Here is an 11,413-nt window from a genome sequence, read left to right as displayed (position 1 = left end):
TCCACTTGATTATACTCAAAGGGTTGAATGAAGCAAATTTTACTTAGAAACCATTCTACTAAAAGCAGAAGGCTTTGGACTTTTGAATGAATTTAGAAAGAATGTAGCAAACCCTTTAAAAATAGAGTGTAAAGTTTTCAGTTGTATTAAAGGCTTAACTTTAACTACTTTTTTTGTAGCTTAATGTATTAATTACATATTAATTAAAGTTTATTCAATTTTGATTTTAGTTTGTTTATTACAGTAGGTCTCTTAAAACTTGAAATCTTGTCATCTGATCTTTGTGTATCTTATTAGGAAATTTTTAAAATCTATTTTCATTAGCATTTGCAGGAATTGTAACAGCATCTATGAGGAGGTTGCTACTAGGTGAGTACTACTTGGTAGCATTATCAGTAACACTTTCCATCACTTTAATGATGTTTGCGAGTTGGCAATGGTAACCACCTTCAGAGAAACCTTGGCATCACAAAAAGGCTTGTGTGTTCCAACAACGCCTTGTGTGATTTCATCTAGAGCTCCTTGCTCCAGGTAGTGCTACTCATTGCAGCAAAATCAAGAGGATTTACCAGAAAAGGTGCAGTCCAAAAAGCCCTCAAAAGCAAAGCTGGCAAAGGAAATCTCATCAGCTGCTCAAAGGTGGAAAAGGGACCAATGGCAAATTGGTGTTAATCTTTGCAGCTTGACACGTCATCTACAATCTGTTCACCAACCTGTCAAGGTTGAAAGGCTCCAAGGTCCCCACAAATAAAAAATTACATGCAGGCTTCTATCAGGATCCATTTCCCATGTTCTGTGGCAATTGAAAATTGGCAAAGGGGTCAAAGCTATGAACCTGGCAGTCCTGAATCAAGAATCTGCACATGGGCCATTGGACAGTTATGTTGAAATAGAGTTGTTTTGAGCAGTAGCGTTTGTAACTGAGCAGTCCACTTCATAATAGCCTGTGCTCATCCCAAATACAGACAATGCAAAAAATATGCCTTCCATCACATGCTGGGTGGACTTTACTAAATGCTCAGAATGACAACTTGTCAATCAAGCTGCACACACTTTAGATCACAACATGATGAAGGAGCATCTGTGAAGAATATTTCAGATCATTCACCTGTCATTAGAACTGAATTATTTTAGAGATCAACAGTTTCTATAACATCTTGCATTTCTGACTTAAGTTGATTGGCCTGGTATTTTAATTTTGTTTCTCCCTAGGTAGTTGATCTGCTGATTCTTTTTTCACCATTTTCTTTTTATTTTCAGCTACAAAAAATAATGGTCACCTATGGGATTGATTTGGTGTTAATTGTAAGTTACCTGAAAAGAAAATACTAAACAAATACAAACAGGTACGTCCACCATAAATGTTTATTTCATATTTCTATGGGAGAGGAATGTTGAAGTTTAGGCATTTAAGAGATGAACGGATGCTGCACTTAAGTGGAACAGACAAGCTCTAAAAACCTTTCAGTACAAAATTTCTTGTTATTTATGTAAAAAATGTCATTATAATCAAATAAGTGTAGCTGTGATTGATAACATGCAGATATTCTACATTACTAAAGATCTATTCCAGCATTTTCAGCAATCACAACATAATTATCGGCAACAAAACCACCACAATCAAAATTTCAATTCTTAGGGATTGCTTAATCTAATTTTGTTTCTGTAGTTTTCGCTCAACTTTAACAAAATCCTTTAGCAGGTTGTAAATCCCTAATTTGGCATGCTGTCTTGGCAACTTCTATGACCAGCAGCAGAAAGATCCTGAGCAGCATAAAGACAACAACACTGACTAAGCAGTTAAAAAGATATCTATATTCTATTAAAATAGCTGCTTTTCCTTCTATCATCACATTTTATGTTGCATAGCACTTCTTGAAAGTGTTTAGAAGCTCCCACATTAGCGTTAACATATAACTGTCTGTAGTCAGCAAATTCTCCAGTCCACCAGTCGCAAAGCTGCCAGATTATGGACATACAACCTGTACTCATAAAAGTCACAACTAGTTTTAACACTATCAGAAACATCCACATCACTGTTTTATACAACTTACAGGAAATAAACAAATTTAATGGATGTTCATTAAGGTGCATTCCTGAAAAAACAAAGCTCTTATGAATGGCATGAAATTTTCAAAGGTTTGTGAAGATAATAATTGAAAACATAAAGATAAAATCCAGTCTGAAAATCTGCAGTTCTGTATATTAAGCTGTGTTGTTGCAGAATAATGTTTTAAATAAGTAATGCTAAATATCTTGTATTGCAGTGACATGGTCTATGAAATGGGAAGAGTCCGTTCAGATGTAGAGATTGACTTGGAAAGAGTACTTTGTCAACCCACCCAATACAGCAAAGGAACAGGTTCAATAGCACAAGTATCCAAATACTAAGGAGCATTAGCTGCACTAATAAGATTGATATCACATGTATCTTTGCTAAGAAAATAGCAAGTGAGAAAGATGAAGACATAGAAATCCTACCATTTTGTAATGCAAACCAATGAACATGGTTAGCAGTATCTGCATATGAAAATGTAAAGTTTTAGAGCTTTAATGATGCTAAACAGTAATTTTGAAATGCAATAGTGCAATAAATACAAGGTTGCTTATGGGAAGAAATGACCTGCAGATTGTTACTTGCTATTGAACCAAGATCTGACCTCCAGAGTATTAGATGATTGTAGTTATAAAAATTTGCTGGTTCATACTTTCTTGGCTTCCTTCTTGCCTTTATTTTTGTTGATCTTCCTGGGGTTGTTAGGAGCTTTATTTGCATTCTTTGAATTTGACTTTGGACCACCACTGCGTTCACTACTTCCTGCATTTTGCTTTCTTTCTTGCATGACACGCATCTGCTGTTGCTGATCTAGTCTTTGTTCCCAGCGCTAATGAAAACAAAATCACAAGATACCAGTAAAAGGAAACAATATTGCAAGGTACATTCTGAAAAAGCATCATCTTTGACATTAAATGCGGCAAATAGAACAGAGGGACCTAGGGGTTCAGGTACATAGTTCTTTGAAGTTTGAATCACATATAGACAGACTGGTTAAAAAAGCATTTAGCATGCTTGCCTTATTTGCTCAGTCCTTCGAGTATAGGTGTTGGGAAGTCATGTTGAGATTATACAAGATATTGGTGAGGCCTCTTCTGGAGTGCTGTGTCCATTTCTGATTGCCAGTTACAGGAAGGATATTATTAAGCTGGAGAGGATTCAGAAGAGATTTACCAGGATGTTGTAGGGTATGGAAGGTTTGCATTATAAAGAAAGGCTGGAGAGGCTGGGACTTTTTTCACTGGAGGGTAGGAGGTTGAGAGGTGACCTTATTGAAGTTTATAAAATTATGAGAGGTATAAATGGGGTTAATTGTAGGTGTCTTTTCTCGAGGATGGGGGATTTCAAGACTAAGAGGCACATTTTTAAGGTGAGACGAGAGAGATTTACAAAAGACATGAGGCATAATTTTTTTACACAGAGGATGGTTCGTGAGTCGAATGAACTTCTCGAGGAAGTGGTGGATTTGGCACAGTTATGACACTTAAAAGATATCTGGATAAGTTCATGAATAGGAAAGGTTTGGAGGAATATGGGCCAGGGTCTGTTTCCATGCTACATGACTCTATGACTCCATGATTCATGTATATGCTGTGGAAAAGCACTGAGGCGACAATATATTCGGGTTAGGACATATTATTAGATCATGCTCCTTTTATAGTAATGTGTGACATTATCAATATGTAAATTATATTTTTTTTATCTTCTAAGTAATAAAGTTCATCTAAGAAAACCTTACAGAACTTTGGTGAACAATTTGTTTGAGCTATTTTCTCCCCATTCCCGCTTTTTACAGAGATACTGATAGCATGCTTCCGGAGTTTGCTTGGAACTGCTGTTCATTAATGAGCCCCAGTTGTGTACATTGGCAAGTTCTTTGGCAGGGGCAAGTCACAGCATTAGATTGGAGTGGATTTGATTGTTGGAAAGAGGAGGAACTATAGCAGGAGGTGAAGCAATAGCAGAATATGCAGTTGGAGAAAGGGGTAGGAAAAGTAGGAGGAGCAGCAGTTGCCCAATGTTGTGCATGCAGTAGAGGGATGTCAGCACACACAGAGTCATAAAGTTATTGAGATGTACAGCACGGAAACTGACCATTCGGTCCAACTCATCCATGCTGGCCAGATATCCGAAATAAATTTAGTCCCATTTGCCAGCATTTAGCCCATATCCCTCTATACTCTTCCTATTCATATACCTGTCCAGATGCCTTTTAAATGTTCTAGCTGTTACAGCCTCCACCACTTCCTCTGGCAGCTCATTCGAAACACACACCACCCTTTGTGTGAAAATGTTGCCACTTAGATCCTTTTTAAATCTTTCCCCTCTCACCTTAAACCAAAGCCCTCTAGTTTTGGACTCCGCCACCCAGGGAAAAGACGTTGTCTATTTACCCTATCCATGCCCCTCATAATGTTATAAACCTCTATAAGGTCACCCCTCAGCCTCTGACACTCCAGGGAAAATAGCCCCAGCCTATTCAGCCTCTCCCTATAGCTTAAACTCTCCAACCCTGGCAACATCCTTGTCAATCTTTGCTGAACCCTTTCAAGTTTCACAACATCTTTCCTAGAGCAGGATGACCAGAATTGAATGCAGTTTTCTAAAAGCAGCCTAACCAACGTCCTGTACAGCCGCAACATGACCTCCCAATTCCTACACTCAATGCACAGACCAATAAAGGCAAGCATATCAAACACTTTCTTCATGATCTTGTCTACCTGGAACTCCACTTCCCAGGAACTACGAACCTGCACTGCAAGGTCTCTCTGTTCAGCAAGACTCCCCAGAACCTTACCTTTAAGTGTATAAGTCCTGCCCTGATTTGCCTTTCCATTATGCAGCACCTCACATTTATCTAAATTAAATTCCATCTGCCACTCCTCGGCTCATTCGCTCATCTGATCAAAATCCCCTTGGACTCTGAGGTAACCTTCTTTGCTGTTCACTACACCTCCAATTTTGGTATCATTTGCAAACATACTAACTATAGCTCCTATGTTCACATCCAAATCATTTATATAAATGACAAAAAGCAGTGGACACAGCACTGATCCGTGTGGCACACCATTAGTCACAGGCCTCCAGTCTGAAAAGCAACTCTCCATCACCACCCTCTGTCTTCTACATTCAAGTCAGGTCTGTATCCAAATGGTTAGTTCTCCCTGTATTCCATGTGATATAACCTTGCTAACCAGTCTACCATGAGGAACCTTGTCAAACGCCTTACTGAAGTTCATATAGATCACATCCACCCCTCTGCTCTCATCAATCCTCTTTGTAACTTCTTCAAAAATCTCAATCAAGTTCATGAGACACGACATCCACGCACAAAGCCAGGTTGACTATCCCTAATCAGTCCTTGCCTTTCTGAAAACATATAAATCCTGTTCCTCAGGATTCCCTCCAACTGCTTGCCTGCCAATGTCAGGCTCACTGGTCTATAGTTCCCTGGCTTTTCCTTACCATTTTTCTATTCAATTAAGTCAAGAAACTTTTGATTTATATATAGGTAGGCAGCAAAGCTGACATTGTTATGAAGATGGCAGTTCTGTTTCAAGTGTTGCATCCTATTCTGTTGCATGCTAGGAATGCTCTGTAATATAGACAGAGCTGTGGTAGCTGTACGTGAAGAAGATGCTGCTCACTGGAGTTTGGCTCTAAGTCAACATGCTCAGACAGCTGGGGTTACAGACACAGTGGACCAAATGGCCTCCTTCTACATGATAATAATTCTGTGATCTGCTGATGATCATGTCCAACTGGTCCTAAAGTCATGTTGGATATTTCCAAAATATCTTAGTTTGGTCTGAACGTGAGTATTCTTCACACAAAGCTTGTTGAAATAGCAGTCGAGTTGTCTCTGTCCATGGTCATCTACCCAAATTCTGATGTTCAAGGCAGGAGGGCCATGTCTCATAGTCTGCACCCACTCAGAAAATAAAATCCCCAGGAGATAAATGTTCTGCTGAAAATATTGCCAACCTCCTCATAAATTTGGTCTTTCTACTCTACAGTGGAGCACATCACTGTAGCATAGATACTAATGAGGTTAGCTGGCTCTGCTCGAATTGAGAACCTGATGGAGAAAATGTAATCTGAACCGTTTGTGAGGATACCTATCACTGGGAGTAGAAAGTTTCTTACAGTGGAGTCTATGTCCTGCTTGAACATTTCCTTTGAACTGTTCTTCTACAGGACAAATGTATAATAATTTTTTTTCTGTGATCCGCTCTTGGGGAGCCTTGCTCTTCTTTGGAAGCTATGTCAATGTTCGACCTATTGTGAGTGAATCTGTACTACTTAAGTTTAATTTGAGGCAGACTGCACTTTAAAACTGCAGTTAAACCAAGAGGACAGCAGAAAAAGTAAGGACAGAAATGCAAAAGAACTTTCTGGTCTTTAAGAAAATCGGGACCAAGCAGAAGTTGGGAAATTGAAACTAAATCTTTATAAAAGATATAAAAGGACAGAAATCTAGTTGAAGCAGTTGTTGAGTCTGCTGATGTAGCACAGTCAAAATTAAGAAGACTCAAGGAGAAGAGGCTAGATCCAGAAGCTGGGAATAAACAAAGAGAATAAGTTACAAGCTCAGAATTTCGGGGGTATGCTCATTCCATCAGCATGCACTCATTATGAAGTCAATGACACTTGCACTGGCGAAACCACATGCATCAGCTAGATGCCAGTCATATCCCAGGATATGGTGCACTGGCCACTGAGCTGTGACCTCCTGGGCGTCTGTGCGTCCTTTACAAGGACAACTGCAAGTGAGATGTGAAGATGGCAGACCTTTATTCTGACAACTAGGAGACAGTCAAAAATGGCTATAATCTCTGGAGGCTGGCTGTCTGGGGGAATCATTGGAGAATTTAATGTAACTAGATTGCAAAAAGACATTTGATAAGGTACTACATGAAATGTTATTACACAAAATAAGGGCTTATGAATTTGGAGACATTATATTAGCTTAAATAAAGGATTGGCTACTAGACAGAAAGCAGAGAGTATAGATGTACAGGGAATTTTCAAGTTGACACACTGAAACCAGTGGAGTTTTATTTTATTTGTTCATGGGAGGCAGACATTGCAGAGATAGTCATCATTTATTCCCTTCCTAATTGCTCTTGAAAAGGTAGTGAGCAGTCACCTTTTTGTACCACAGCAATCCGTCTGGTGTAGGGATACCCACAGCACTGCCAAGGAGTTCCAAGATCAAGATAAATATGAAGGAACAGCAATATAGCTTCAGATCAGGATACTGTGTGGCTTGAAATGAACTTGAAGCTACCTTGAAGCATGATATTCCCATGCACCAGCTGACCTTGTCCTTTTAGAACATAGAACAGTACAGCACAGTACAGGCCCTTCGGCCCATGATGTTGTGCCAAACTTTTACCCTAAACCTAAGGTCTATCTAACCTCCACCGCTACCTTATACTATCATCCATATGCCTATCTAATAGCCGCTTAAATGCCCCTAATGAGGCCGACTCCACTACCCTCTCCAGCATTACATTCCACGCCCCTACCACTCTCTGAGTAAAGAACCTACCTCTGACGTCTCCCTAATATCTACCTCCTTTCACTTTAAAACTATGTCCCCTCATAAAGGAAACCTCCACCCTAGGAAAAAGTCTCTGGCTGTCCACTCTATCTATACCTCTGATCATTTTGTACACCTCTATCAAGTCACCTCTCATCCTTCGTCGTTCTAAAGAGAAAAGCCCTAGCTCTCTCAACCTTTCCCCATAAGACCTTCCCTCCATTCCAGGCAACATCCTGGTAAACCTCCTCTGCACCTTTTCTAACGCTTCCACATCTTTCCTGTAATGAGGTGACCAGAACTGGACACAATACTCCAGATGTGGCTGAACCAGGCTTTTGTATAGCTGGAGCATAACTTCACGGCTCTTGAAATCGATCCCTCTATTAATGAAAGCTAACACACCATACGCCTTCTTAACAACTCTATCCACCTGGGTGGCAGCTTTCAGGGAACTGTGAACATGAACCCCAAGATCCCTCTGCTCCTCCACACTGCCAAGAATCTTTCCGTTAACCCTGTATTCTGCTTTCAAGTTTGTCCTTTCAAAATGAATCACCTCACACTTTTCAGGGTTAAACTCCATCTGCCACTTCTCAGCCCAGCTCTGCATTCTATCAATGTCCCTTTGTAACTTAGAACAGCCCTCCGCACTGTCCACAACGTGACCCACCTTTGTATTGTCCGCGAACTTGCTAATCCACCCTTCCACTCCTTCATCCAAATCATTTACAAAAATCACAAATAGAAGAGGACCCAGAACAGATCCTTGTGGTACACCACTCGTAACTGAGCACCATGTTGAATATTTTCCGTCCAAATTTAGATAATAAAGGTCATAGGTTGGGAGGGTTTTGTCAGAGCTTTGATGAGTTGTTGCAGTGCATCTTGAAGATGGTGCATATTGCTGCCATTTTGCATGGGTGGTGCAGGAAGTGAATATTGAAGAAGTTTTTTGGTTACCAATAAAATAGACTGCTTTGTCCTGGATGGTGTCGAGCTTCTTGAATGTGTTGAAGTTGGCCTAATGGAGGCTAATGGACAGTATTTTTTCACATTTCTGATTTAATGACCATCGTAAATGGTAGGCAGGCTTTGGAAGGTTAGGAGATAATTTGCTCAGAATTTCTAGCCTCTGACTCACTCTTGTAGCCACTGTATCTATATAATTGGTCCAGTTCAGTTTCTGGTAATGGTAACCAAAGGACATTGATAGTGAGGGATTCAATGATGGTCATGCCATTGGATATCAAGGAATGATGGTTAGATTATATCTCGTTGAGATGACCTTTGTCTGACAAAAATGATATGTTATTGTTACTTTTCACTTATCAGTTTAAACCTGGATGTGGACATGGACTGATTCATATTTGAGGATCTAGGAATGGAGTTGAATATTGAAAAATCATCAATGAGCATCCCCACTTCTGACAATATAATAAAAGGAAGGTCACTAATGAAGCAGCTACAGCTGGTTGGGCCTAGGAAAATACCCTGAGGAATTCCTGCAGAGATGTCCTGCAATTGAAATACTTACCTTCCTACAACCTTCTTTTGTGCTAATGTTCCATACAGTGGAACATTTTACTCTGGTCTCCATTGACTCCAGTTTAGCTAGGACTCCTTGATGCTACATTCAATTAAACGCAACCTTGATATCAAAGCCAATTATTCTGCCTTCACCTGGGGAGTTCCCCTTCTTTGTCCATGGTTAGACCAAGGCTGTGCTGAGATCAGGAGTTGAGTGGTCCTTGCAGAAACTAAACTGAGCACCAGTGCATAGGTTATTGTAGAACAAGTTCAAACAAACTAGATTGTCAGAAACAACGTCAGAAATTGCTGGAAAAGCTCAGCAGGTCTGGCAGCATCTGTGGAGGGAAAGCAGAGTTAATGTTTCTGATTCAGTGACCCTTCTTCACTTCTTTCTCTTCACAGATGCTGCCAGACCTGTTGAGTTGTCCAACAATTTCTGATTTTGTTTCTGTTTTCCAGTATCCACAGTTCTTTGTTTTTCTTTGAATATGATTGTTAATGACCTCTTCCATCACTTTGTCAATGATCAAGATCAAAATGGCACTAATTCAAAACACTCAGAAGGCTGGGGGAGACATGATAGGCTGAATAGCCTTCTTCTGTGTTGTAACAGTTCTGAGATTCTGTGTTTGTGAACAGGACGTACCATTTCATGTTGTCAAGTAGATGCCAGTGTTATATCTGTACTGCAGCAGCTTGGCTATGGTGGCAGTTGATTTTGGAACAACAAGTATTCAATAGTGTTATGAGAATGTTGTCAGGTCCCATAGCCTTTGGAACATCCAGTGCCTTCAGCCATTTTATTGCATCAACTTTGTTTAATTCATTCACAGGATGTGGACATCATGGGCCAGGCCAGAATTTATTGCCCATCTCTAATTGCCAAGACGGCAGTTGAGAATCAACCACATTGCTGTGGGTCTGGAGTCACATATAAGTTATCCTTAGACTCTTAAACCCTCAATTATTTTCTTAATTATTTACTTTTGCCAGGCAGGATTTGAACCCATGTCCCCAGAACCATACCTGGGGCTCTGGATTAATCATCTAGTGATAATGGCTGTAGGCCATCACCTCTTCTTAAATGCAGTGAGTCAAATTGGCTGAAGTCTGAAGTCCTCAAGAGAAGACCAAGGTGGATCATATCAGGATGGAGGTTGTTGCAAATACTTCAGCATTAATTTTGTACTTATGAGAATGGGGATATTTATGAAGCTTCATCCTGCTGTCATTTGGTTAATCTTACACTACCATTCCTGACTGAATTTGGCAGAACTGAAGAGGTTTAATCTGACCTATTGCTTATGGAATTTCTTAGCTCATTACATGCTACTTCATTTATTTGGCATGCAATTGAGGTTCTGTAATGTAGCTTCTCCAAACTGACATCTCATTTTTAGGTATTAATGGTGCTGCATATAGCATGTCTTATGGACACTTCATTGAATTAGGGTTGCTCTCCGAGCTCGATGGTGATGGTAGAGTAGATGAAATGCAGGACCACAGTTTACAGATTATGTTGAATACAATCCTGCTGCTACTGATGATTCCCAGAAACTCATGGATGCCCAGTTTTAAGTTGCTGGATCTGATCAAATTTTATCCCATCTCACATGAAGGTAGTGCCACATAATATGACGGAGGTACTCCCAAAATGAAAAGAGGACTTCATTTTCTCAAGAATAGTGTGATGCTTGTTACCATCAGCACTATCATAGACAGTTACATTTGTGACAAGGTCAAATAGGTTTTCCCTCTTGTTGTCTCCTTGCCACAAGCTGTAGATCCAGTCTATTGGCAATCTCACAGCCTTGGCATAGGACAAACCTTTCCATCCTGAAATATATAGAAACAATACCACCATTTCTCCCTTAAGGAGTGAGAGAGGTGAACAATTTGCACCTGCATTACATCTTCCCCTTAGCATTAGCGTCAGGCATTCATCTTTAGCATCTTAGCTGCATTACTCAATTTAAATGGAAGTGAATATATATTTACAAAAGTGCAGATTTTGTTAAAAATGAAAACTTATGCCACAAATGTGCCTTTAATTTTTTTTCCTCTTTCTCCCAAAATTTCTAGGTGCTCGGTCAGGTTCTGCATATGGGATGGAGTGAGTATGCTGTGTGATATGAGCTGCAGATTTCAAAGATTTGAGTAGTTGTCCCTTAGCAAATTTTGGCATGGAAGGCTCCAGCTGCTGAAAGTGTCCTGCCCAGATACAGGTTCACTCTCCTCAGATTAAACTGCTGGAGGCATAAAGGAAACAGGCAGATGGT

General features: G+C 40.0%; 1 protein-coding gene across 1 annotated transcript in view; it reads right to left on the bottom strand.

The window, feature by feature from the left end:
- Positions 1-1,394: 1,394 nt before the first annotated feature.
- LOC109931252 (secreted frizzled-related protein 4) overlaps positions 1,395-11,413 on the bottom strand; it is a 31,212-nt gene continuing 21,193 nt past the window's right edge. Inside the window, exon 6 of the mRNA XM_020530587.2 lies at positions 1,395-2,885. Within this exon, the coding sequence (XP_020386176.2) occupies positions 2,703-2,885 (183 nt within the window). The 3' untranslated portion in view covers positions 1,395-2,702. The remainder of the gene's footprint in view (positions 2,886-11,413) is intronic.

Source organism: Rhincodon typus, chromosome 4, assembly GCF_021869965.1.
Source record: "Rhincodon typus isolate 14 chromosome 4, sRhiTyp1.1, whole genome shotgun sequence".
Lineage (NCBI taxonomy): Eukaryota > Metazoa > Chordata > Chondrichthyes > Orectolobiformes > Rhincodontidae > Rhincodon > Rhincodon typus.
Note: the sequence above shows the minus strand (reverse complement) of the source record. Positions and strands in the feature narration are given on the sequence as shown.